Genomic DNA, 22,546 nt, shown 5'->3' on the forward strand with positions numbered 1-22,546 from the left:
AACTAAATGCCATAGTTGAGAAGGATAGCAATAAATGTACGTGTGAGTGAATGAATTAACGCATGAATGAATGAAGTGGGGGGTCAGGTTTGTGTTCTGATTTGAAATCACGTTGGTGCATTTATGTTTCTATGGATTGCTTTAGGAATGGCATCTCTGTTCAAATGACAGCAGTACACTAACCGGTGGACTAGCCGGACTTGGAACGAATTTTTTAAAATAGCAACTTTCTTTACATCCTCCTCCCGCGGTCCTAGACAATATTTAGAATCAGAACAGTGTGTAGGGCAATGTCAGATTAGATCCAGAAGAGGAGTCATTTCTGACCGTGCTTGTGAATAAATATCTACGGCCCTTCAAAACAGAGCTGAAAAAGACCCTTTAGAGCTATACATAATTGTAATCGGATTTATTAGTGGCACAGTTCCTAGTGCTTGCTAGACGTGCCTTAAGAAGGAGAGGCTTCTGACTTTAATTTCAGTTGTTCCCTCCAGAGTTGGAGATCTGAGTATACCAGAGTAAGGAAAGCCCTCTGGACAGGAATGGATTTGCTACCAAATATTTGTGACGGTTCTTCCTCATTCTCCCCATAAACCAGCTGTTTACTATAAGAGGCACCTCTAAAGAGAGTGCCGTTAGCAGTTCTCAATCTCATGGAAACAAAATCTAACTTGACTTGGCTTTGGCATTCATCAAAACCAACTCTGAAAAAGAACTCAGCGGGTTTAAAAAAACAACAACCCCAAACCCCTTTGCTTTTTCCCTGGCTCCTCTCCCTCCCCCGATTTAAGGCATTTCTCTCTGGAAGGGGCCGTAGACTGTAAACAGAACATAAACTGGTGGAGCCCTTAATGCCCTGACTTGGAAACTGGACCCCACTTGAAATCAGTAGGCATTTGCTACCGGCAGCAGCAATAGCCTCACGGCTGGCCCAAACAGAAACGAGCTGCGTTCTCCCACTTGCGGCTTTCTCAAAACTGAAACAAACACAGGTGCTATGTTTTGAAGTATTAATATATTCATTTACAGAGTGTGTCACACTGTATATGTTTCTCCCCTTCGGCATAGACTTTTCATCTCTTTCAACGTAAAATCTAGAATTTTCAAATGTATGAACCGTATTTAATTTCTTTCTGTTTTGGTGGCTGGAATTGTAAGATGTGACCTCAGCCTGGCCTGGATCAAGTGAGGGAGAGGTGTGGCTTGAGGGACTAAAACACCCTAACCCCACTTCTAGGAGCGATCTGTGGAGGGCCTTCCCCCGAGCCCTAGTGAAACAGGTGGAAGTAAGATTGCAGTCTTAAAAAGATCGATAGGGAAGCCCGCGGGCCCACCTGACTTCGAAGCAAACACGTTTCCTCATGCGGACGCGCTTAGCCTTGGGGTGGCTAACGGCATAAATCTCCGCCTAGATTTGAGGATCAGGCCCACGAGTATGTTTAGCAGATGTTGGTGAGGTTTCGAAACTGGCCCAGTGGAGTCCCTAAGCTTTGAATGAGAATTCCCAGCTGGCCCCCAGGAGCGAAAGTCAAAGGAGGGCCTGTTCAACGTGCAAAGATCTAATCTTTGGGGATAGAATATCGCGCTTGGTTCTGTTCTTTTTGCCCGACTGACTTTCTCGCCTTTCTTTGCCGTATGTTGGTGTTGTGACCTTCATGATTCATGAATTAACGTCCAAGCAGGAGGCCGCGACCTGCATCAGATCTAGGCTCGAAACGTCGCCCGCTGCTGTTGTGTCTTGATTTTTTGCCAAGCTCTTTATTACTGCAGAATAGAAATAGAGAACGGGACTTTTACCCCCTCCTTCCCTCTTTCCTTCCTTCCCTCCCTCCCTCCCTCCCTCCCTCTCCTTGGCTATTCATTTTCTTTCCCCCGCAACACGACAAATAGAAAAAGAGAGAAACAAAACAGTCTGGCATGGCGGCGCTCCTATCCTGCAGGTTATGACACCCGCAGTTCAATTGTGACTCCACCTGTGTAGAAAATGGACTTTTAGAAGTACTCACTTCGTAATGATTAAACCAAAAAAGTAGGCGAGCTGCTTAATGAGTGACTTAAAAAAAAAAAAAAAACCCAACCACAAATAATAATTAAAAAAAAACAACCATCGTGTATTATAAAATAAAGTCTTATGAAATGGTGGACAGTCTCCTATAAATATAATATTTACGCCTCTTAAAGTCAGAATGTGCATCGCAACGTGCATATTTATTTATTTATTTATTTATTTGCTTTATTCATTTCTATGTAAACCGCTTTGGGATACATTTGTTGAAAAGCGGTATATAAATATTTATCATATACTATAACTCAGAATCCGCGCTGAAAGCTTCCTTGGTTGCTTCCTTTAAGCATACTTTTATTGCTCTTTTACCTCCGTGTGCAACAGTGAGTTGCTTTATTGGTTCATTTCCTAGGTAAATTATCGTGTGGCATCCAACAATTCCTCACTACCTGCGGAGCAAAGGAAGTTACTTCCAGAGATCCTAGGACTGGAGTATCAAGATGGTAGGGCAGATCCACAGTCCCGTTAAGCCGGAGGAGTAGGTGGAGGCCTATTTATTAAATACATTCAATTATGCAACCCTAAGCATAAATAATTGAGTAAGGATTGGAAATCGTGCGGTTCACTTCCATGTGTTTAGAATCCTAAATCTAATCCGGTTTAAGGATTTTCCTGAGACCATAAATCCAATTTATCTCAGTGGAATGCACTTCATCTAATATAACATCTCATCTTATTTATTCTCATCTTTTAAAAAAGTACATCCCGCTTTTCTGCCGTTCGTGGTTTTTAAAAACATTGTTTTGAATGTTCAGTACAATTTCTTACCATTTCAAGGCAACCAGTTGGGGTGAGAGCTGGGAGGGGATGAGGCAATATAAAGACATGGTCCCGTTTTTTCTAATATGCATGCAAAAAATTTAAATGGGTAAACGATACTACATATGTTTACATAAACTTCTGGCGTTCATTTGAAATAGCCTCTGAGGAGAGCGCCCCACGATATTAAATGTTCGGGTTGGCTTAATTAAAATAAAGAAAATTTAACTGGCTTGTGGATCGCAAGCAAGCCCATAACATCCGGGAACTTTGGATATGGATATAAACTACCCGTTTACGCCGGAAAGATTCCGTGCATGCTTTTAAAATAAGGACAATAAACCCAGCTCAACCACAAACAGCCTTTCTCGAAGTCAATCGCGTATTTTTGTACTAGAGAAAAAATGGAAGCTTTCTTCTTCAGCGTGCAATAATTCAGGTCCATAGTCTTTAAACTATTAGTGTGGATTGAATTATGAATATTGCATTATTAATGGCATTCCGTGTATTTATTCATTAATTACTAGACAAGTTTAATGGAGTAAACAAGTTTAATGGAGTAAACAAGTTTAATGGAGTAAACCTCAGATACTTTGAGTAAGCCCCATTGACTTCCTATTTGCTTCTAAGTAAACAAGCTTAAAACTGCTCAACAAGCCTGAAATCCTAACATACTTGTATGGAAAGTAAAATCCAGTTTACTCACCTGGATCTACCCACAACGAACCCTGTTAGGATCGGGGCATCGAGGAAGTACGTCACAATAATTGCAACCAACATAATTAAAACCATGTTTCAGTCACCGTCGACAGAGTTCACTGTCTTTGAATGTGTTTGGGCTTAATGAGAGCCAGTCCTGAGATCGTATTAAAGCCAAGAGGGCCTCTGTGTATGCGCAGAGTATCACTTCCACCCAAGTGAATCATCCCTGCTAGCTCCTATAGGTCCGAGAGCAGGCTAGCAGACTTGCATCTTTGTTTTTTGGTTGCGTTTCGCTTTGGAGGCACACAGGTAAAGAGGCAGGATCGGTAGAGGAAGTGCATAAACAACAGAATAGTTCATTAAAAAAACAAAACACCTCTCTATAAGTTAAGACTTATTTTATTAATGGCGGGGGTATCCTGGCCCTTCTTCTGCGACTTTCACAGCAGCCTGGCCCACAGAAGGAAGCAGCCACATGTTCCTGGCACAGAGAATAATAAGCGGTGGCGGAGAAGATGCTTGATTCCTGGGTATGAGGGCCATTGAACAAACTGCTATCCTTAAGTGTTCCCTGGAGTCGCACACTATTCCTAAGGATGGCTTCGTGAGTCCTCGCCCAAGGTCTAAACCCCTGTGCCTTTCTAAGAGCTGCATGGCAGGCAGGCGGCAAGGTGAAGCCTTTCGCCTCACTGCCTGCCAGAAAAAGGCTACTCTGGTGCAAAGGCTACTCTTCACGGAAGCCGTCGGAAGTCCAGGGCAATCCCGGACTTAAGAACTGCGAAATGATTTGCCCACAACTCCACACAGAGTCAAGCTCATGAACCTCTGGCCCGCTCCTTTCACCAAAAAGAAAAACAGATGGGAGATGTCAGCTGATGGTGCAGTTGTTGGGGAAAGGGCGTCCTTGGCTTGTTTGGAAGGCACCAGCTGGGCGAAGGAGAGGGCCTGTTTGTAGTCAATGGCTGGAGAGTAGCGCGCGTGGTGCAGAGCAAACCCTGCTGGGCGTGGAATTTATAATTATTAAAGGTTTTTGTTTAGATCTCCGAAGGACAAAAATAATAACAAACAACGCTATCGATGCTGAGGACATCTCTCTCCCCACACACCCCCTTCACCTGCCTGAATTAGACACCCACCATACGTTAGCCTAATTGCCCTCCGTGATAGAGCTTCCTCCCACCACCCAACCCTACCCCAAGAAATATTAAAGAAAGGGAAGAGAGAAAAGTAGACAGAGATAAAGTGACTGAAAGACAGCAAGCAATTGCGGTGGCCAGGTAAAGCTACCCAAATGCTCACTACAACTTACTCCCCGCCTCTTGCCACACACAGAGTTTCCCTTTAACTTCGTAGCCATGCCCGGTTTCTTACATAATGCCACTTTCTTTTTTAAGGATCCGATCCACCATTCGTTTTGCCTACTGCTTGACATCTGGCTTTTTTGGATTTCCAGACTAATATAATTAACAGTTTGCCCCACCAAAGTAAGCCTAATGAGCCAATGGACAGCAGCCAATCCCCACAATGTTGGGGTGCAAACGATGGGCCTAGTAACTGTGAGATGCCAGTTGTGCTAAAGACTGCCACAAGTTTTTGCATACTAGGCGGATATAGAAAGGTGTTGACGTCCTTCCTCGTGGTGGCGATGTTAAATGTGCATGATGACCATACCCCCACGTGTCAGGAATTCTTTCTCCGTTAGATGGTGCCTACCAATGCAGGTTTTTTATAAAAGCTTGGATGAAAGACAAATACATGGTTCAGTTTGCTGCCCGATTGTTTGGGGGCACCTTTTATTAAATGGATTAAGTCGATAATTTAGTCGATTACACCTAACCAGTTAATCGATTGGATGATGTAGTCTACCAACCCACGTAGGCAATAGAACTGGTGTTCAGTATTACCTTTAAGTGGATTGGGTACTGTTTTGCACACTTATGGTACTCATAATCCTCACAGATCAAAAGTGTAGAATTTCCCACCCTTTCAGGTGCAGGCTTATGAAGGATATCGGATACGAGCATAAAAGGGTGAGATAGTTATTTCAGGTAAATTCAGTTTGGACTACCACGGCGTGTGAGTGGCAACATTCTGCCAAAATAGACGCTTTGCCCTCTCCCTAGTGTCCTGCTTCCCGCTCCCCCTCAACGTTATCATATTCTTACTGAATTTGGCTCAGGAAGGACATGCTCCAGTCAAATACTGTTATATATTTAATCCGGTGAAAACCTCTTGATGTTTTGTTACAGATTTTCGGTTAAGTTTCTTCCGTCCTCCCAAAATCAAAGTGACTAGATTTGCTACCGCACCTAAATTTCTCAGAGATTGTTGTATCTGACTAGCTCCTTTATAGATAAACACAAGGCAGAACCTTCCTGCACACATAAGCGGATACAGTCCAGATTACAATTGTGGCAAGTGGAGAGGATGGGTCAACAAAGTGTAAACTACCTGTGCTACTACAACAGGTAGTTTGGGGGGGAGGCGGGAAGGACGGAAGGAAGGAGGGAGGCGGGAAGGAGGGAAGGCTACCCAAAGTGTTGCTCCACGTGGCTTTTTTTGACCCTGCGGTGGTAAATTTGTGTCTGAGTAATATAACTTCAGACTACAGGGGTGTATCATTGTTCCTTCACACAAAACAAACTCCCTGAGCACAGAAAATTAGATGACGGGGGAAGGGTTCAAGCCCAGCCTTCTCTCTGATATGTTAGCTTTCCGTTTTCAGGTGGATTACATGATGTGAGCCCCCACCAGCAGTCTCGAGTGATGCTGCCCAGACGTGAACACTAGGCTCTAATGTGCATGCGATGTTTGATCTAAGATCGTAAATAAACAACTAACTAACTAATGTGCATGCGTTCACCAATACGTGGGGAAATACAACACTGAAAATCCATTGAAGTCCCATACTATTTCCGTATCTGACGTCCATATTTTTGCTGCTTACAAAGCACTTTATGCTTTGACTGGACGTCAAATAGCGCAACATTAAAATGTGCTGAATTATTCTGTCTGACAAACCGTTGTCCAAAATAAGAGCCATGATCCTTCACAGTAACCCAAATAAGAATAACGGGAGCGAATCCTGTGTTTGGGGATAGGTCTGTGTTTTCGAGGTTCGTTCTGCCCACCCAACCCCTGTCGTGAATGAAAGAGTGGATTCCAAAGGACTTCTTACAAAATAAGCCTGTTTCGTGCAATGTTTGCTTGTGAGGCAGGCCCAGTTCTAGAACCTGCCTAAATACATATTTACCTGTGAGGAAGGCGAGCAGCTGGAGAATTCTCATGGTCTCCCTCTAGCAAATAATCCCTAGTTTAGCAAAGACACAGAAGTGATCCTTGTATGTGTCTCTTTGTTTTCCACCTTTTCGGGGCAGGAGATCCTGCCAATGGGTGGTTTAGATTTAGCAGCGATCTACTAAATCCGATAATAATCTCGTTGACACGGTCTGCATTACACGATTCAGAAATTATTATTTAACTCCACCTATTCCAATCATCCTCACCTTCCAAATTTATTTAGGAACTATTACTAACACGTAGATCCTAAACGCACTACTTTATTATTTATTATATTTAGTATTTGGATGTTTATCCCACACTATCCCGAAGGCTCAAAGCGGCTTAACAGTAATTTCGTTGTATATTTGGGTTTATGTCCCTCGAAGGGGGGGAGGGGAGAGGGAGGGAGCATTTATATGTTCCCAGGAGAAGGGAAGAAGAAGAGGAAGAGAAGAAGACAAGTGGAACAGGAAAAAATGCAGAATTTTAAAATACTGAAGTCAACAACAACTGTCCTCCACACGCGGAGAATGTATCAGTTCCTCTGAAACCGGAAAGGACCAGCACAACAGAAGGATCAACTCTCCGCAGACCTTAGTGGAACTGCCAAGTAAATTCAACTGAAACGAACTGGAAGTAACAAGTTTAAGATCGAGATGTTAGTCCTGTTCTACATTAGGAAGTACCATATATTCACCCAGCGGCCGTTATTACTAAATTAAGGCTGCAGTCCTATACACATTGAGGGGAGTTAAGTCCCACGGAGTTCAAATGAGACTTCAAACAAGAGCAGACATACATAGGATTGCGCTGTAAACTGTTTAATATACACAGTCTCTATCGGCTTAAATCCAGGCACTTTGGCTTCATTGTTTTGCGGATCGGGCTCTCAAGCTGAAGGATTTGGCTTTACTGGTAAGATTATTGTAAAGAACGTGGTCGGAGGATTTCAGTTTTATGTTTCATCCAGATGCAATGGAGTCTCGCAACTCTTAAAAATACTTGCGGACAGGCTCCAACGAATAGCAAATGATATAATAATGGAGCCAGCCTGGTGGATTCCAGTGCTTACGACTATTGGCTCAAAGAACAAACATGCTTTGTATTTCTGGTCGTCAGCAGACATCTTAGCATTTTAAAGAAAAGAAAAAAGCTGTTTAATGCTTTTGTATCTTTAAGACTGAACACATTTGATTTACTAAATCTGAATTGATCGTCTTTATAATTAAATTAGGGTTGTCAGTATAGCCACAAGATGTAAACTGCTGAGGCTTTGATTGAATGTTTTGCTGAGGAAGGAAATTGACAATGGTTTTGTGTGTTTCTAGATATTTTCCAGTTCAAAGGAACCAGCATTTCTGCAGAGAAAGATGCAAATGGTGTATGTGGGAATGGAATTTGTAACCCAGTGGGAAAACAACAACAACACACAACTCTTTGAGATAACAAGCAGAAAGCAATAGCAAATCAATCTACATGCTGTTTCTTAGGAAGTGCAATGATTGGTTTAAAGTCTCGTCAAACTACAGCCGGGTTCTGTTTGATTCTTAAAAGCAAAAAAGATTTGCTTGTAGAAAGAAGTTGTTAAAAGGTTGCTGATATAGCATGTACTGAAGCCCAGAAGATAGTTCTTCAGACTAAAGGTGCCTGTAGAAATGATTCTGGGCATACTGATGAATTCATACTTGAACGAGAGAAGAGTGATTTAGGAGGCGACAGGATTGGATTTAGGAAATCCAAAACTTGGATTAGGAAATCCAAAACGGACAGTGAAGGCGAGCAAAGCCCCTGAAATACCTTGTTGTCAGTCAACAGACGTTTAATATAAACATATGTTTGAGTTCTCTCTCTATCGCTTCCCTTATTGTCGCCTCTGGGGCCCGACCCAAAGACTAGAGTCACTAATTTAGATAATCGGGTCTTCTGGTTACTGTGTCAGTACCTCTTACTTCCAGGACAGGACATGCGACTTTTCATATATAGATTTTTGTAGGATAATGTGTTCAAAGTACTGTGTTCGAAGAAGATTCTTCCCCCCCCCCCCGCACCGCTGCATTTATTTCCATTGCATGCAGCCCCTTATTACCAGAAAAAGTGGAAGAGACACAAACTGCTCATGGTTCTGCATCGCCTTGTTTAATTAGCAGGCACTGAGGAGCAGCCACAGCGAATGTGGGTACCACGACGTTGCCTGTGCTGTGTGTGCGCGCACGCTGTGCCGGCGTTGAAAAACCCACGGAACAATGAGCTCATCTGCTCTAAAGAACTGAGGCTCCAGGCAAGCCCGCCGTCTCTCTAAGCGAGGGGGTTCGTATTTCAACGCTGGGAATGCTGCAACCCGCGAACCTCTTACACTCCGGCTTAATTTTGTTTTTTGAATCAGATTTCTATCCGTTTCGAAGCGGAGATTTGTCCAACAAGCCAGTTCTTCTGATGCTGTAAATAGCCTCGCAGCTCAATGATATCCATGTTTACTGGAGAGTAAAGCCCACGAACGCCAGTACGGTTTTCTACTAGAGGAACAACACGTTCAGGATCGCAGCCTGGCCACTCTTTTTGCAGGGTGCAGTCCCAACTCTGCGGATGCCGAAGGCAGTTGGGGCTAGCATTTCCGCACGGATTCCGCCCAGACCGTGTGATTCATAAACCATTCGCGGCCAGATGTATTAATTTTCAGCTCGGATTCCCAGCCGGCCAGCAGCTAGGCTGGCAAAGTCTCAAGCACAGGCTCCTTGGGAGCAGGTGCAGGGGGAAAGACTGAGTGCTCTCCTTATCCCCCATCTGCAGAAGCCGAGCAGCTCCCAGCAGTCACAAGAAGCCTTTTTGAGAAGCCCCCCGGAGAGGAAGGCTTTGCACGACCACCAAAGGCAGTGCGCTACGGTCAGCCCACACGGGCAGGGCAGAATCTGTTGCTGTCGGTGGCTGGGGTCGGGGCGAGAGCCGTCCTATCTCCGGAAGAGGAAAGAAAGAATTTGACTTTTGCTTCCCCCCCCCCCCCCTTGCTCCCAGCAGACTCGGAGAGTGCCGGGAGGGAGACGCAGAGTGAGTCAGTCTGCCTGCGGCGGCGCTCTTTGCAGCGTAGGAGCCACCACTGGACGAAATCAGCATTGCTGTGGGCGAGTGGCTTTCCCAGAGCCTAAGGCAAGGTGATGCTCTGCTGGTCTTGATTACTCCCGGTGGATCTACTACCGCCGCATTAAGACCCCTTTTCGCCATGCTTTCTTCACTCACACCTTGATTAAGCTGGTGGCTTCCCCCCACTGTTAGGCCACATGCGCAAGGTCACACTCGCGTTCATTCATCCGAAATAATGAGCACCAGCAGTCCTCGGTTCTGCATGCGGACGTGGATTGGAATCCCCAAGTCACCCATAATTGTACAGCTTAAGAATAAGAACCACCCCCCCCCCATCGTGAGCAAAACTGGGTGAAGCGTTTTGTGTAAACTGGAACCAAGATGACTAGTGCGTAGTAGTAGTAGAAGTCGTCGTCGTCGTCGTCGATGTAGGCCAGGAAAATAGAAAGAAGCCTGCATAGGAAGTATAGACGTACGTGAGAATAGAATACCTTTCTATGATGTCAGCACCTGAGCATCGTCAGAGCACTTTGCTTTCTGGACTGCGTGACTACAGCTGACCTTTTAAGGGATGGGGCTTAGTCGACCCCCCCAATATAATCAAATCAAAATTACAATCGAATCAAAAATATCATTGTCAACAGGAGCAGCGCTTTCAGGAGGATTGGACCGGGGTGCCTGCCGGGGCGGGGGAGAAAGAGATGACCCCCCCCCGCCCCACACAGAGCATTGTCGTTTCTGTTCAGTTGCAGACTGTTGCTTTGCTGGCCTTGGTGGCGTTTGTAAAAGGGCTGCAGGCTTTCGTTGTCGTTAGTCAGGTTTCCCAAGGGAGGAGGGTGATTAAAAAGGAGGGGACACTACGGAATTGCGCGGTCTGCAGGAGGCTGAAGTTGGTTCCTCTGGTTCCCTTTCCCTTAAGGAACCCGGAAGAACTAGGAGGCCAACTTCAGCCTCGTATGGCTTGCGGCGGGGTACTAAGGAACGGCGATATTTGGAAACGAAACCAGTTCATGGCATTGTGTCGAGGTTAAGGCGTCCCATTATGACGTCCCTCTGACAGTGGGGCTTCCTGTATAAAAGAACGCGGTGTCGTTTCTTCACGCACTCTGGGTGCTTTGGAGTCCTTCGTGAAGAGCTGCTCTCTCGGAAGAGTCTTTTATTTTTATTTTTTGTCTACACAGAAGGCGACAGAACGTTGCCAATCTGTTGACTAGACTGCTTTTAAACATGAATATCTCTCCCTGTTACCTTCATCACCCCAGGCACTACCACTTCAGTGTGGAGGACGGGTGAAGTTTCAAGGCGTCAGGAGGAGGCCCTCATCGGCTGTCACATCAAAGCAGGGACTTTAATGGTCGTAGAACCATTTTTCGTCATTATTAAGATTGTGATATTTGCGTGGGATTCGGGTTAACAAGAGTGGTGGGGTGTGTGTGTGTGTGGGGGAGTATCCTTCAGGGGACAAACAGAACAAGTCGTTTCTGAGGCAATTCGGTGGTGAACATTTCCTGAGGTAAAGTAGAGGATTTGATGTGGCCAAGAACGAAGTTCTTCCCTCTGAGCAGAAAAAGCAGGAAAGTTCTGAGAATCGACTCTGTGTTGGCAACAATATCAAACTTTGCAAAACAACCTTCTAGGAACTAAGAAAAGGGGTTGAATCTGAAGGTTTATGCAAGACGGAAAAGGTGTTGAGCTCGACAAAAGCAGGAGCATTTTAAGTGAAGGGACCAAGGGCTTCTACTTTCCCGCACAATGACAGGCCTGGTATATTCCTTGGCAATGATAATTTTTTCTCTAGACATCTGATTTTTATTTCTGGTACTATTTTCTGATTGGCAAGAATATAATTTTTTCTTACCTCATAGGATTTTCTTCTGGTACTGTTTTCTGATGGGCAGGACCCCGTCAGATTTTAGTATGGAGGTACACTTTTCTGGTGGGTGCCGTTTTCTGATAGACCACACCATCTGAGTTTTCAGTACCCCCTCAGATTTTAGTACCAGGGCAAGCTTTTCGGATTGGTGCTGTTTTCTCTTCAATTTCCAGGACCCTTCCAGATTACAGTAGCAAAGTTTGATTTTCTGATGAGTGCTCTTTTCTGATGGACTAGACTGTAAGTTTTCAGGATTGTGTCAGCAAGGGGTTCTGACAGGTTCCAGAAAACGTATGGTACTGAAATCTGGCAGGGTCCTGGAAACTGATGGGGTCTAGTCCATAAGATAATAGTTGGTACTGAAGACTGATGGGATCCTGAATACTTACAGTCTAGTGTCAGAAAACATCACCCAACAGAAAAGCGCAGCTTGAAATCAGACGGGGTCCTGAACATGTACAGTCTAGTTCATCAGAAAAGTGTACCTCGGTACTGGAAGCTGACAGTACTGGAAATTTATGGGCTAGTGCTAGTTCAAAGCAAGGCAGGATTGGAATTCAGGACCTACAGGTTCATATAGCACTCCCTTTGCTGTTATCCTATTCAACAACAGCTCCTCACCTGCACTCAAAGGAATGGAAGATGCAGCCTTGAATGAGGAAAAGCGAAGTTTATAAAGCAAGTCCAAGATCCTGCCAGACTAAACATTTCCAGACAATCCCAGATACCCAATGCAAAGAAAGGAAAGCATGATTTCAAACTGTTTCTGATATTAACCAATCCTCTAATAGGCAAAGCTGTTTCCAAAGACTTTTTGCTAGGCTCACAATCACTTGCAGTCTTGTGGACTACACAAGTCTCCTCACTAACAGTGAAGTTAATGAACTTAAGCACACACAGGCTTTGTTGTCAGGACAAAATGAATCCTTCAAACAAATGTCTTGCCAAAAAGGAAGCTGCTCTGTTGGTGACAATAGAGATTCAATAATACAGTTTCAAGAAAAATAAAGTATTATATTGTTTATTTCAAAATAATATTAGAATAATGTAATATAATATTATTAATATTACATAATATTACATAATATTACACAGTATTAATATTATTAATACTACATAATATTATAGCCAACTAATGGCACAGTGGGGAAGTAACTTGCTTAGGGAGGAAGAGGTTGCTGGTGTGAATCCCCGCTGGAAACACCTATATCGAGCAGCAGTGACATAGGAAGGTGCTGAAAGGCATCATCTCAGACTGTGCAGGCAATGGCAATGGCAAACCCTTCCTGTATTCTACCAAAGAAAACCACATGGCTCTGTGGTTGCCAGGAGTCAACATGGACTCAACAGCATAACTTTACTTGATTAAAATCAGACAGGAAATTTCTGCTTATGTTCATGCAGCTTGGAATTCAATAAGATATAGGAGCGATTCAAAACTCCTCCATGCAAGATAAAGGGTAAGAGTTTCTGATAGATTTGTCTTCAGGGCACTGGCTACAAACAGAGAGACAGAACATGCTCTTTTCTTGCCAACTCTCCAGATATTTCACATTACTTCAAATTTGACTTAAAGCTGATGCTTTTCTGCAGAATGTAGATTTACTTTTTGTTTTGAAGAAGGTAAGAAAATCTCATAGGAGTTGTAACAGAAAGCAGTAGGGGTGTGCACGAATCAAATTCTATTATTCAATTTGAAGATGAATCAATAGCAGAACCATCAAATTGATTTCATCGAGAACAGCCGGCTTGGCCTACTATCTCGACTAATCACCCTTGTATAATGCAAATCAATCTGGGTGACTTGAGCACCATTTTGAGCCCATTTTGGTGGAAAACTAGGCCTCAAAATGGTTCTTTTTTCTGGGCAGAGCTGATCTATGAATTAGGGTCAGCAAGCAGATCAGTCCAGATACACCAAGTCTTGAGCAGAAGGCTGGTTTACCCACGTACCCCAATTGGTAGATCAGCTCTCCCTAGAAAAACAGGCCTAAGTGGTGTCATCTTTCTGGGGAGAGCTGGTCTACCAAGTGGGGTCAGCAGGTAAACCAGCCCTCTACTCCAGACTTAGCACATCCGGACTGGTCTACCTGCCAACTCCAATTGGTAGACTCTCCATGGAAAAAAGTGCCATTTTGAAGCCCTTTCCCCCCAGCAAAACATGCCTGAAAATGATGTTTGAATCACCCAAATAGATTTGTGTTGAATCAGGGGTGATTCACTTCAACCCTGAATTGAGCCCTCTATTTTGAGGACAATTGAATTTTAGGACAAATCTGAGAATTGCCCCTGAATCAACACAAATCAATTCGACCTCGATCGAATTGAATTGTGCACCCCTAGAAAGCAGGTTCCTTGGATCATACTGAGCATGCTCCACTACACTTGAACAGAGGAGTGCTAATCTTTTGGTAGCAAGCATGACTTGTCCCCTTAGCTAAGCAGCGTCCACCCTGGGTGCATATGAATTGGAGACTTGATGTGTGAGCACTGTAAGAAATTCCCCTTAGGAGATGGAGCCACTCCATCCCCTAAGGGGAATGAACAGAAGGTTCCAAGTTCCCTCCCTGGCATCTCCAAGATAGGGCTGAGAGAGATTCCTGACTGCAACCTTGGAGAAGCCACTGCCAATCTTGGAAGACAATATTGAGCTAGATGGACCTATGGTCTGACTCAGTATATGGCAGTTTTCCATATACTGTCCTTGTCTGAAGGCAAATTGAGCGAGGTCCCTTCTGCCACTGTCAGGGAGGCTTTTATGTATCTTTGTGTGGGAGTTCCCCCTAAAGTGGCAATTGAACCCCAAGGAACATGTGACCCAGCCAGGCTCTCTTTGCAATGTGGCCTGCTCTTTCAGTGGTGCCCTGCAGCCATTCCTAAATGATTCTAAACCCAATGTCATGAAGCTCGCTTTCTGGAGGAAAAGACTACCTAAGTCACCCAGGCCCTAGCTCCTTCCACCTAGCAAAAATCCTAGCCTCTTCTGAGGGCAGTTGGTATTGCCCACTACATCAGATACTGTTGTTTGTGCCTTAACTGAGGCTTCTCTGTTCCTTTCCAGGTTTAGGAGACGCCTGGGGACAGCCGAGCAGATTAGGTCCCTTGGATAATGTCGCGAAGGAGCTGGGCTCGCATTTGCTTCAGGTACTAGAGTCTTTGCAATTTGTGTTGCTTCAATGCATTTTCTCTTTTGTTTTATCCAGGATAAGTTTGTTGTGTTGGTCTTAATACCTACTGAATCCTGTTCCCCTAGGCCTGGAGGAAGTCACGTTTTCTTGGGCGGGGGGGGGGGGGAGAGAGAGAGGGAGAGAGAACACCAGTCAATATGTTTCCAAATTTGCCATTCTAAGGGCACAGATATAACTCAAGATATAACTTGTTAAATGCTGCTTAGTTACCCCTTTAATAGCCCTGTCCTAGTTAAACCAGGAAGATTAATACATGTCCTTTCCTGCTCCCTCCTTACTCCTTTCTATTGTGCTTTCTGGTCAAATTGGGCATTCTTAATCTAGATTTATGGTTACAGAATCAGGGAGGAATGGGACCTATCATTGCCTGCTAACTGGGCAAAGAGGCACCTTTTACCATGGTGATTCTCTTTATTTAGCAGGGGGAGAGTAACTGGCCCTATTCACCCCCAGCACAGTACCTCCAGTGACTGTTGCTGGTGTCTATCTTATGTTTCTTTTTAGATTGTGAGCCCTTTGGGGACAGGGCTCCATCTTATTTATTTGTTATGTCTCTGTGTAAACCGCCCTGAGCCATTTTTGGAAGGGCAGTATAGAAATTGAATTATTATTATTATTATTATTATTATTATTATTATTATTATTATTCATTCGGTTTCTATACCACCCTTCCAAAAATGGCTCAGGGAGGTTTACACAGAGAAATAGAAATAAATAAGATGGCTCCCTGTCCCAAAAGGACTAACATTCTTTAAAAAAACCCCACAAGATAGACACCAGCAACAGTCACTGGAGGTACTGTGCTGGGGGTGGATAGGGTCAGTTACTCTCCCCCTACTAAAGAAAGAGAATCACCACATTAAAAGGTGCCTCTTTGCTAAGTTAGGAGGGGTTCAATGAGTTAATGCAGAATAAAAGAGTGCAATGCAGAATAAAAGAGTGCAATGACAGGGGTGTAGCAATAATTGAATGGATGGGTTCAAAGAACCCAGGCCCCCAGCTCCTGAGGGCCCTGAGCTCCGCCCCTCCCTATTTTCTTCATTATCTCCCTGGGGCCACCAGGGAGAGGGGTGAACACAGCGCCCTCTCCCATAGCTACACCCCTGTGTGATGAGCTTATGTATGCAGAATGACCATAAATAATGGGATACAAATATGTAAGGAAGCCCAGTAGTCTGCAGTCAGTGAAATACACATTTATGCGCACACACACACAAAGTCGATTCCTATTTGCTGGAATGAATCCTATTTGCTGGAATGAATACACGTGCTCTTGGTTAATTGCGGAAAATATATAGATATATGAACAAAGGCATTAAGCGTGTATTTTAAGTGGGATGTTTCTATTCTCTGGATTGCTCAGTGGATAAACCTTTAAAAGAACGCACAGCTCTAGTATGATGGGAGGCAAACATCTGGATTGCATTTTTTTTTACATTAACACCTGAAAATCCAGTTGTTCAAAAACTGGTTGATCCGCTTTGGAATTCCGGTATTCTGCATTAGGAGTGCTGACTCAGCAAAGAGTTTAGATGGGTATGTGCCTGAGTCTCCACAAAAGCAATCGTGTAGAAAGGCATGCACTATCTATGGCCCACCTGACCTTTCCCTCCCAATTTTAAAGTTAAAGTAAAATGTACTGTTTAAATTATAATTTTTATTGTGGAAGGTTAATTTCTAGTAGTGTAATTTGTTGCTTTAAGTGTTTAAACATGCAATCTTAAGCAGAAATGCAATCTTAAGTAAGTGGAACCACTTTTTAGAATTCTTATAACCTAATCCAGGTCACAGTTGGTAAATGACACTGACCTGGGTAGGGCTAAGAGTTTTGTTTTCTTTAAACTTTAGTTATTAAGTTTTACAACCAAGTTTAGTTGTGTGCCTACACTGATGGATATTTGCTACAGTCTTCTAAAAGGATGATATTGACAGAAAGAACACAAATTGTATGAAGGGTTGTTTCAGTTTCTTAACAGTGATTGTCATTATTTTGCAACTAACATAGAATTTGTGTATAATGATTTGATATATATTTTTTTAGAATCCTGGAATCAATTCAATTTTGAGAACAGTTTTAATGAAACTAGAAAGTAACCTATGTCCTTAACCTGCTATTTTCTCATCACAACATTCTTGCACAGAACATCAATTTTAAGAAAAATAGTGACAGACATACAGCGCAGGGGTATGTCAGCCCAATAATGTTGCATGCAGGCAAGTTGTGCAGCTGTTCTAATTGTGTAAATGATGTTACACAAAAGTAAGCCAGTTGGAAACAGTGGGCTTACTATTCTGCAACATCATTCATGCAGTTGTGCAACTTGCATGCATGCAGCATTGCTGGGCTGACCCTGAAAGATTTGATAGTAATTCTTCCAAAGTATTCCCATTAATAGCCCCTTAACCTGTTGAATCTGTTTTGCAAAATGCATTTTGGCCTAAGTGGAAAACTTGATTACTTTAAAAAATCTGAAACATCTATACCTCATATCTTTTGTACACAAGACTGTTTCCAACAATTAATAAAATCAATAAAATATCCTTGTCCTAGAGAGTAACTTCTTAGTTTAATTTATCAGCCATTTCATATTTGATATAATATAATAATATTATGTGATATTTGTCAGTTTTTTCTGAGCTATGATTGCTCAGAGTGCTGTTTTAAAGTCCGCAGCTAAAGCTACGTCATCCACTGCAAATGTGTATGTTTTCACCTCTGAGTGAGTGAGTAAGTAAAGAGTTTCTGAAAGTAAGGTTTTCTAATGGAAGTGCTGATGCAGTTTGCCTATAATGGTGGAGAACAAACTGCTAGTTTATGAGGATTTTTAAAGCAATGTATTATTTTAAAAAGCAGTGATTTCTTTCCCATGTTAATACTGCTACAAAGTTTTGTTTATGTTCTGAAGGAGAAGAAAAAATGAAACCAAAGAGTAATCTGGTTCCAATTACATGTAGTAAAAATAGAGTAGGCCAGAGAATAATTTGGAATTTTTTTTTATTGGGGTAACATTGAACTTGCCTTTTATTACTTTCCTTCTGTTACAGAATCCTGTAATATGAATTAGTAAATATAAAAGACAATTGTTTTATCTAGGAATTCAGAAATTAGATTTGCTTTCAGAAGTAGTTCTCCTTCCCTCCTTCCTTCAAAGGGAGAATACTTATGGCATTCTTAGTTTGCCAGAGGTGTATGTTACTACTGTTATAGTAATAAGAGGTGTAGTTTTGAAGACACTTACAGAGGTGGCTTCCACTGAAACGGATATATGAAGTTGACATATCCTGAGCTAAATCAGTGGTCTGTCTAGCCTGGTATTGTGTTTTCTGATGAGCTGTGGCTTCTAAGATCTCCACAGAGGTTTCCCCCAGCTCTTGTCCCAGAGGCTCTTTAACTGGATACTGAACCTGGGACTTTTGGTGCTCTACCTTTGAGCTCTGGCCTGTTACCAAAATCACTCAGCCTGGCTGTGACTCTTCTGGGTCTCAGGCAGAGATCTTTAAAGGTAAAGTTGTGCCATTGAGTTGGTGTCGACTCCTGGTGTCCACAGAGTAATGTGTGTGGGTTTTTTTGGTAGAATACAGGAGGAGTTTACCATTGCTATCTCCCACGCAGGATGAGATGATGCATTTCAGCATTTTCCTATATCGTTGCTGCTTGATATAAGTACCATTGGGGATTCAAACCAGCAACCTCTTGCTCCCTAGACAACTTATTTCCCTTTATCTGACTTTTAAACGGGAGATCCCAGGAACTGAGCCTGGGACCTTTATCAAACAAACATGAAAACCATGTTTGTTTGAAAAGGTTGTATTAGCATAAACTTATATATTAGCCTAATTTGACTGACGGACAGACCTATTAGCATATAGAAGATAGAAATTATAACAATAAAATAATATAAACACTGCATGCAAAGCAAGTACTCTACTACTGGGTGATGACCTATTCCTGAAAATCAGTGGAATTTGCTTCCAATTACACATTTCTGAGATTAAGATGGAATATTTTTACAATGTTTTAAGAATATTGTGACATATCCAGAGATCCAGGCTCAACATGGTACTTGGAAGCAGATTTTTTTAGTTTATAGAACTTACTATTCCTTAAATGTACACAGGATTGATGTTTTTAAATACTACTACTATACATATCTATATTCCGCTTTTTAATCAATGGTATCTATGTATACCATAGAAAAATAGCAAATAAATAAGGGGGTTCCCTGTACCCAAAGGGCTCACAATCTTAAAAACAAAAGCATAAGGTAGACACCAGTAACAGCCACTGAAGAGATGCTGTGCTAAGGGTAGATAGGGCCAGTTGCTCTATCCTTGCTAAAGATAAAAAGAATCACCACTTCAAAAAGTGCTTTAATTTTTGATGGGTATTCATTTTATGTTGTTTGTGAGAATATTATGCCTCAAATAAGAATTAAGTAATAGGGCAAAGTAGTAAATTGCAACACTAAATGTGAACAACTATGGAAAGTCGCTATAACTTTCAAGGAATTTTCTCTCTATATGTTTATGAAATTATGGTTACATAAAATTTTATTTTATGAAATGTTCATGTTCCTTTTTATTTCCCTTACATTTTTTTAAATGACAATCAGAATCTTCTGTTCACAAAGGCTGTAATAAAATAAAATTCAGAAAAATATAAAACATCACCTACAGTATCATTAAAATGCAAACAGTGACAACCTATTTCTGCCAATTAATCCATAAAACACAGCCACAAAGGACTGGTTTTCCCCTTAAGAACCACATAATTCAGTATTTGTACTATGTACTAAAATACCAAATATCAACAAGAGAACATTAATGTAAGTACTGCTGCTGTAAAACCAGCATCTGTAAGAGGAGAATGGGTTAGATTTAACTTTTTATAGTGTGTGTATACTAGTCTTCATCAGGCCAATATGGGTAATATCTTTTTAATATATGTTCTTCTGTAGGGGGAAATTAAAAACTCACAAGGAACTTGACTATAAATTGTAAATGGTAAGATTTTACTCTATTTCTTTTTTTTTTTTTTACAGACACTGGATGGGTTTGTTTTTGTGGTAGCATCTGATGGCAAAATAATGTATATCTCAGAAACAGCTTCTGTTCATCTAGGTTTATCCCAGGTAGGAACAAGTTTCTGTCCTTCTATTGAATGCTGATGTTGGAGTGGCATATGGGTATATTATCTTGCCAGTGTTTGAACTTCAGGTTTTTTTTTTTGCAGTGACATAGAAGTTTCCCTTTTGAACTGATTTTAGGGTTTTTGTTTAGTGTGCTTTGAACTGCTTGTCACTGTAAGGAAACTACCTTATATGTTTCTTGTCCTTTTATTATAATAATTGGGTTGTATCCAAATCTTGCTTTGCAAATGTGCAAGAGGGGTGTGTGATTTTCATTAAACCCTTCCCTCTCCCTTGCACCCCCTGAAAATCTGCTCTTGAGGATTCTCCAGGAGTGGATGATTTTGCAGGAGAGAGGGCTGTCGACAGAAGCAGGATTTGAGGGGAATCATGCACTCACTCTTGTGCGAGCATCAGATTGTGTGAGAACCCATTACCTCTAAGTAGGGCACTATGAACAAAATAAAGACGTTTGGAAACATCCATACAAGTGCTGTGTTACCTCTACTCCTCCCTACACCAATTCAGGCTACTTCAGCTGAGCCTCAGTGACCCCAGCCATGCCGGTAAGCTGGATATAGTGCAGCCTACCCTCCCTGCAGCTATGGCAACTTCTTTCCCTTTCTGGCTGGGAGCTTTTTGCAACTGGCCACAGCAGTAGTGGTAATGGTATATGTCTCTGAAAACAAGTGGTGATTTCCAGTCTGTGCTTTGGATTGTATTCAGTAGTGTTAGCTGCTGTGAAAGTAGAGGAAACCTGAATTTTATAGTAAAATGTGCTTTAGGGAAAAAATAAAAAAGGCAGTAGATTTATGAGTGTTCACTTGGAATTCAAGGTAATTTTTCTTGAGTTTTGCCAGCCTCGTGGCCTTTTCACTAAAGTGTTTTATATGTTTATGGTAGAACTCATAAAACTGGGTTTACTACTGTTCTGCTCAAGAGTTAGTGTTTTGGGCTTTAGGGCACTGCTAGATCCCCCCTCCCCCCGCTTTAAAGGTAACTCTAGCTGTGATCCTAAGCACAATTTCTTGGACTAAATTCAGTTAAAAGCAATGGGGTTTACTTCCAAGTATATATGTTTAGAACTGTGCATCAGACAAAATAACATTGGAATGTGATCCATCTTTCATTTATTGTTTGAAATATGAATCATGTCATAGGAACATAGGAAGCTGCCTTATGCTGAGTCAGACCATGGATCCATCTAGCTCAGTATTGTCTATGCAGACTTGCACCGGCTTCTCTGAGGTTGCAGGCAGGAGTCTCTCAGCTCTATCTTGGAGATGCTAGGAGGGAACTTGGAATCTTCTGCATGCAAGCATGCCGGTGCTCTTCCCAGAGTGGCCCCATCCCCTAAGGCTAATATCCTACAATGTTCACACATGTAGTCTCCCATTCAAATGCAAACCAGGGCAGACCCTGCTTAGTAAAGGGGACAATTCATGCTTTCATATATATATATATGGTTTGTTTTTTTTAAAAAAGTAGGTGTATTAGCACACATTTAAAAATGGTTAAAAACATGGTGCTCAAATGGTATGAAGGCTAACTAGAAAATATAATGCTAAAGGTGTGCTTACATAGGAAAGTTAAGACGCATGGAAATAGGGCTCAACTTCCTAGAATGTGACTGCTTGGAAAACTACACTTCTTAAAAAGATGGGTGAGTATTGCTATGGCCATCCACACTTGAAAAGATTGTGCTACTCTTCTGTTAGGGGAAAAAATGATTTTCTTTGTTAAGAAATGCAATGCATTAAGTGAAGGTGGACAATACAGATGGACAATGGATTAATGACAGTGTTGTGTGACACCCACCACCCCTCACAACAGGTAAAGAGTGAATGTAACAATTCTAATAGTTTAGGAATGTAAGTCCTGTAATTTTTATCCTGAAATAGAATTAATAATAATAATAATAATAATAATGATGATGATGATGATGATGATGATGTTGCTTAAGTTCTTCAGACTTTTAAAACTAGTTACTTTCATCATCCTCATTCATACATTGGAAGAGAACAAGTTTTCTTTTTCAACTCCCTGTTGATTTCTTAATTTGAATGAGGACAATATTCTTTCTGTACTTTTAGAAGAAGCTACTGCTGTGAAGTGCTGATTTAGCGGTTGAAAGAACTCTGGTTCCAGGTTGTTTTAAAAAGGAAAACTGATTATAGCTGAAACATGATAAAAAACAGTTTAAAACATGATTTAAGTAAACACAATTTTATGTTTTTAATAATATATTTTAATATATCCTAAATGGATATATGTCCTAAATGGAGTCCTAAATGGCTCTGCTTTGGAGTCATTTATACTTCTGATTGGACATTTTATTTGTGGCACATTTGAGAATGTTTGATAATCTAGAATAAATATTATGTACACTGGGACTTCAGAGTTCAAACTACTTGAGAATAATCCTATTAAAGAGATTACTTTGGATAAACTATTTTGAATTGCAACTTGCTTA

At 41.9% G+C, this 22,546-nt stretch overlaps 1 protein-coding gene across 2 annotated transcripts in view; it reads left to right on the plus strand.

Moving 5' to 3' along the window:
* The window catches only part of SIM2 (SIM bHLH transcription factor 2), a 98,995-nt gene that overhangs the window by 6,555 nt on the left and 69,894 nt on the right, over positions 1 to 22,546 (plus strand). The window contains exons 1-3 of one of the 2 annotated variants that reach the window (XM_053307765.1): positions 11,691 to 13,216; positions 14,818 to 14,900; positions 19,987 to 20,076. In XM_053307765.1, the coding sequence (XP_053163740.1) occupies positions 20,032 to 20,076 (45 nt within the window). In that variant the 5' untranslated portion in view covers positions 11,691 to 13,216; positions 14,818 to 14,900; positions 19,987 to 20,031. Of the gene's footprint in view, positions 1 to 11,690; positions 13,217 to 14,817; positions 14,901 to 19,986; positions 20,077 to 22,546 lie in introns of those variants that run through there. The other variant, XM_053307764.1, reaches the window with a different exon arrangement.

Source organism: Hemicordylus capensis, chromosome 3, assembly GCF_027244095.1.
Source record: "Hemicordylus capensis ecotype Gifberg chromosome 3, rHemCap1.1.pri, whole genome shotgun sequence".
Lineage (NCBI taxonomy): Eukaryota > Metazoa > Chordata > Lepidosauria > Squamata > Cordylidae > Hemicordylus > Hemicordylus capensis.